The sequence below is a fragment of the Mandrillus leucophaeus genome, unplaced genomic scaffold, assembly GCF_000951045.1.
Source record: "Mandrillus leucophaeus isolate KB7577 unplaced genomic scaffold, Mleu.le_1.0 Scaffold280, whole genome shotgun sequence".
NCBI lineage: Eukaryota > Metazoa > Chordata > Mammalia > Primates > Cercopithecidae > Mandrillus > Mandrillus leucophaeus.
In genome coordinates, this window is record NW_012102921.1 from 1,669,100 (window position 1) to 1,673,171 (window position 4,072).

Genomic DNA, 4,072 nt, shown 5'->3' on the forward strand with positions numbered 1-4,072 from the left:
AAAATAAAATAAAATAAAATAAAATAACGAAAATAGCACAATTGGATTGTTTGTGACATAAAGATTAAATGCTTGAGGGAATGGGCACCCCATTTTCCATGCTGTGATTATTACACGTTGCATTCCTGTAACAAGACATCTCATGTATGCTCCATAAATATATACATCTACTATGTATCCCCAAAAATTAAAAATTAAAAAAAAATCGACCACCCCATTTTTCTACCTTCTACTTTTGTCCCTGAAGGCAGAGGTAGAAGGTTCATGCTCTCCCTACAGTGTTGCTGGGAAGAGTCACACCTCCTCCACCTGCAAGTGAGGCAGTGGTTGATCCAACACTGCCATGCTGTTTTCAGGGGTCAAAGGCCCTGCAAAGAGCTGCAGGTCTCAGAAAAGGTCATTACCTACAGGGAAGGATTCCAGAGGGGACAAGCACTGGTAACCAACGTAGCCTTGGGGACAGACGCATTGTTTTCCATTCCAGATTTGTCCTTCCTGGCATGACCCTGTGTAGAAAGAGAATCCACAGCAGTCACCATGGGAGCCCAAAGGGCAAAAACACGCACTCCCATTCCAGGTCCAGTCATTCAGCATCACACTGGAGAGGAGGATGGTGCCAGATGACCATGCAGCGACGAAGACGCCTCTGCTGCCACCCCCATCCCTGGGAGACAGTAAGAAAGTGAGGAGGAACAGCAGACAGTAAGGAAACAAAAGATACAACAGGTCCAGCTCTGAAAAAAGCACTCATGTATGAAAAGAGGACAACTCTACCCCTGGGATCACCTGAAACAGCAAGGAGCAAGAGTAGGAAATGTGAAACAGAACCACAGGAGACCAAAGAAGATGCAGATTCTCATGACGACAGAGAGAAGGCGGGCGGGCGCGGTGGCTCACGCCTGTAATCCCAGCACTTTGGGAGCCTGAGGTGGGTGGATCACATGAGGTCAGGAGTTTGCAGCTAGCCTGGTCAACATGGTAAAAACTCGTCTCTACTAAAAATATAAAAATTAGCTCGGTGTGGTGGTGGGCACCTGTAATCTAAGCCACTCGGGAGGATGAGGCGGGAGAATCGCTTGAACCCAGGAGGCAGAGGTTGCAGTGAGCCAAGATCGAGCCATTGCACTCCACCCTGGGCAACAGAGCAAGACTCTGTCTCAAAAAAAAAAAAAAAAAAAAAGAAACACAGAGAAGGGATTCATAGAAGGATGCAAAAACAAACAAACAAACAACAAAACAACAACCCCACCCTGGAGTCATAGAGGAAGGAGAGATTGTCATCATAGATGTGTGGGGACCAGTGAATGGCACATGAACACTGGAAGTGGTATCAAACCCAGAAACTGGATAGTCAGTAGACCAAAGTAAAGTGGAAGATAGAGGAAAAGAACCAAGAGTTTGTAATGGATGAAGAAGACTCATGGACAGGCCTGGAGAAGAAGCTAAATGTGGATGAAATTGAAAGAGCAGTACCTGGCACTAAGGTTTGCAGGCTTTCAGTAGACGCAATTGTAAAAGGGAAGCTTGGACTGGTGTGGAAGGTGGTAGATTCCACAGTGAGGCCTGATGTGCTGGAACTGGCAGGAAAGAGGGTTGTGTAAGTAGTCGATGGGCTCATGTAGAAAGTTGTAGATTCTTCAACGAGAGCTGAGGTTGTGGAGTGGGGAGGTAAGGGTGTTGTTCCAGTTGCGACTGAGCTGCTATGGAAGGCTGTTGATTCCTCACCGAGGTCTGTGGTTGTGAGGGTGGCAGGTAACACTATTTCGGTGAAGCGTGGGCTGCCAAGGAAAGCTGTAGATTGTTCACCATGAATGGAGGTTGTGGTGCTGTGAGAAAACGCTGTGGTTTCAGTTGAGCCTGGGCTGCTGTAGATGGTGGTAGATTCCTCACTGAGACCTGGCATGGTGGTGCTGGCCGGAGACACTGTTGAGTGAGTTGAGCCCAGTTGGCTATGGGAGGTGGTGGATTCTTCACTGACGCCTAGGCTTGTCATGCTGGCAGGTGAGAGTGTTGTGGTCGGTGATCTGGGGCTACTGTGGAAGGTGGTAGATGTCTCACTGAGGCCTGTTGTTGTGGTACTGCCAGGTAACATTGTTATTTCAGCTGCGCCTGGACTGATGGGTGAGATTGTAGATTCTCCACGACCTGAGGTTGTGGAGTGGGAGGGTGAGGGTGTTGTTCCAGTTGCATCTGGGCTGCTGTGGACTATTGTTGATTCCTCACTACGGCCCAAGCTTGTGGAGCTCACAGAAAAGAGGGTTGTTGGAGTTGAGCTCGGGCTCCTATGGTAGGATGTAGATACATCAACAAAGGCTGATGTGGTAGTAGGAGGTGCAGGCGTAGTGTTATTTGAGCTTGACCTGCTCGGCAAGGTGGTAGCTTCTCCCTGACGGGTTGTAGAGCTGACAGGGGACAGTGTTGTGTGTGGTGAGCCAGTCCTGCTGTGGACGGGCGTAGATGCTTCAACGAGGCCTGAGGTTGTGGTGTTGTCAGGGAAGAGTGTGGTGTGAGTGAAGCCTGGGCTGCTATGGAAGGTTTTGGATTCTTGACCAAGAGATGATGCTGTGGTACTGCCAGGGGACAGGTTGTGTCAGTTGAGCCTGGGCTGCTGTGGGAAGTTGTAGATTCCTGACTGAAGCCTGGTAGGGTGCTGCTGTCAGGGAACGCTGTTGTGTACATTGACCCTGGTCGGCTGAGGGAGGTGGTGGATTCTTCACTGACACCTGACCTTGTCGTGCTGCCAGGTGAGAGTGTTGTGTCTGGTGACCTGGGACTACTGTGGAAAGTGGTCGATTTCTCACTGAGGCCTGGTGTTGTGGTACTGTCGGGTAATATTGTTGTTTCCACTGAGCCTGAACTGATGGGTGAGGTTGTAGATTCTCCAACAAGAGCTGAGACCGTGGAGCGGGTAGGTAAGAATGTGGTTTCCATTGTGTCTGCGCTGCTGTGGGATGCTGTTGATTCCTTACTATGGCCTGAGGTTGTGGAGCTGTCAGGGAAGTGTGTTGTTACAGTTGAGCCCGGGCTGCTGTCGGCGGTAGTAGATTCTTCAACAAGGGTAGTTGTGGTGCTGGGAGGTGAAGGTGCTGTGTGAATTGATCCTGGGGGGGTTTGGAAGGTGGTAAATTCTCCCTGAGGGCCTGGGCTTGTGGAACTGGCAGGGGACAGTGTTGTGTGTCGTGATCCAGTGCTGCTGTGGATGGGAGTAGATGCTTCATCAAGGCCTGAGGTTGTAGCGTTTTTAGGTGAGACTGTGGTTTCAGTCGAGCGTGGGCTGCTGTGGAAGGTTGTGGATTCTTGCCCAAGGGATGATGCTGTGGTCCTGCCAGGGAACAGTGTTGTTTCAGTTGAGCCTGGGCTGCTATGGGAAGTTGTAGATTCCTGACTGAAGCCTGGTAGGGTGGTGCTGTCAGGGAACGCCGTTGTGTGTGTTGACCCTGGTCGGCTGAGGGAGGTGGTGGATTCTTGACTGACACCTGAGCTTCTCGTGCTGCCAGGTGAGAGTGTTGTGTCTGGTGATCTGGGGCTACTGTGGAAAGTGGTCGATTTCTCACTGAGGCCTGGTGTTGTGGTACTGTCGGGTAATATTGTTGTTTCCACTGAGCCTGAACTGATGGGTGAGGTTGTAGATTCTCCAACAAGAGCTGAGACCATGGAGCGGGTGGGTAAGAATGTGGTTTCCATTGCGTCTGTGCTGCTGTGGGATGCTGTTGATTCCTCACTATAGCCTGAGGTTGTGGAACTGTCAAGGAAGTGTGTTGTTGCACTTGAGCCCATGTTGCTGTCATCGATAGTAGATTCTTCAGCAAGGGTAGTTGTGGTGCTGGGAGGTGAAGGTGCTGTGTGAATTGATCCTGGGTGGGTTTGGAAGGTGGTGAATTCTCCCTGAAGGCCTGGGCTTGTGAAGCTGTCAGGGGACATTGTTGTGTGTCGTGATCCAGTGCTGCTGTGGATGGGTGTAGAGGCTTCTTCGAGGTCTGAGGTTGTGGTGTTGTCAGGGAAGAGTGTGGTGTGAGTGAAGCCTGGGCTGCTATGGAAGGTTTTGGATTCTTGACCAAGAGATGATGCTGTG

The 4,072-nt window shown here is 50.3% G+C and overlaps 2 protein-coding genes across 2 annotated transcripts in view; both read right to left on the reverse strand.

Annotated features, from left to right (window-relative positions):
• Positions 1-3,091, reverse strand: part of LOC105543356 (mucin-12-like) — a 22,846-nt gene extending 19,755 nt beyond the window's left edge. The window contains 3 exon segments of the mRNA XM_011985211.1: positions 405-506; positions 1,474-2,583; positions 2,586-3,091. Of these exon segments, the coding sequence (XP_011840601.1) occupies positions 405-506; positions 1,474-2,583; positions 2,586-2,931 (1,558 nt within the window). The 5' untranslated portion in view covers positions 2,932-3,091.
• A 168-nt stretch (positions 3,092-3,259) lies between these two features.
• The window catches only part of LOC105543362 (mucin-12-like), a gene marked incomplete at its 5' end in the record, with an annotated part of 29,750 nt that continues 28,937 nt past the window's right edge, over positions 3,260-4,072 (reverse strand). The window contains one exon of the mRNA XM_011985217.1: positions 3,260-3,322. Coding sequence (XP_011840607.1) covers positions 3,260-3,322 — 63 coding nt within the window. The remainder of the gene's footprint in view (positions 3,323-4,072) is intronic.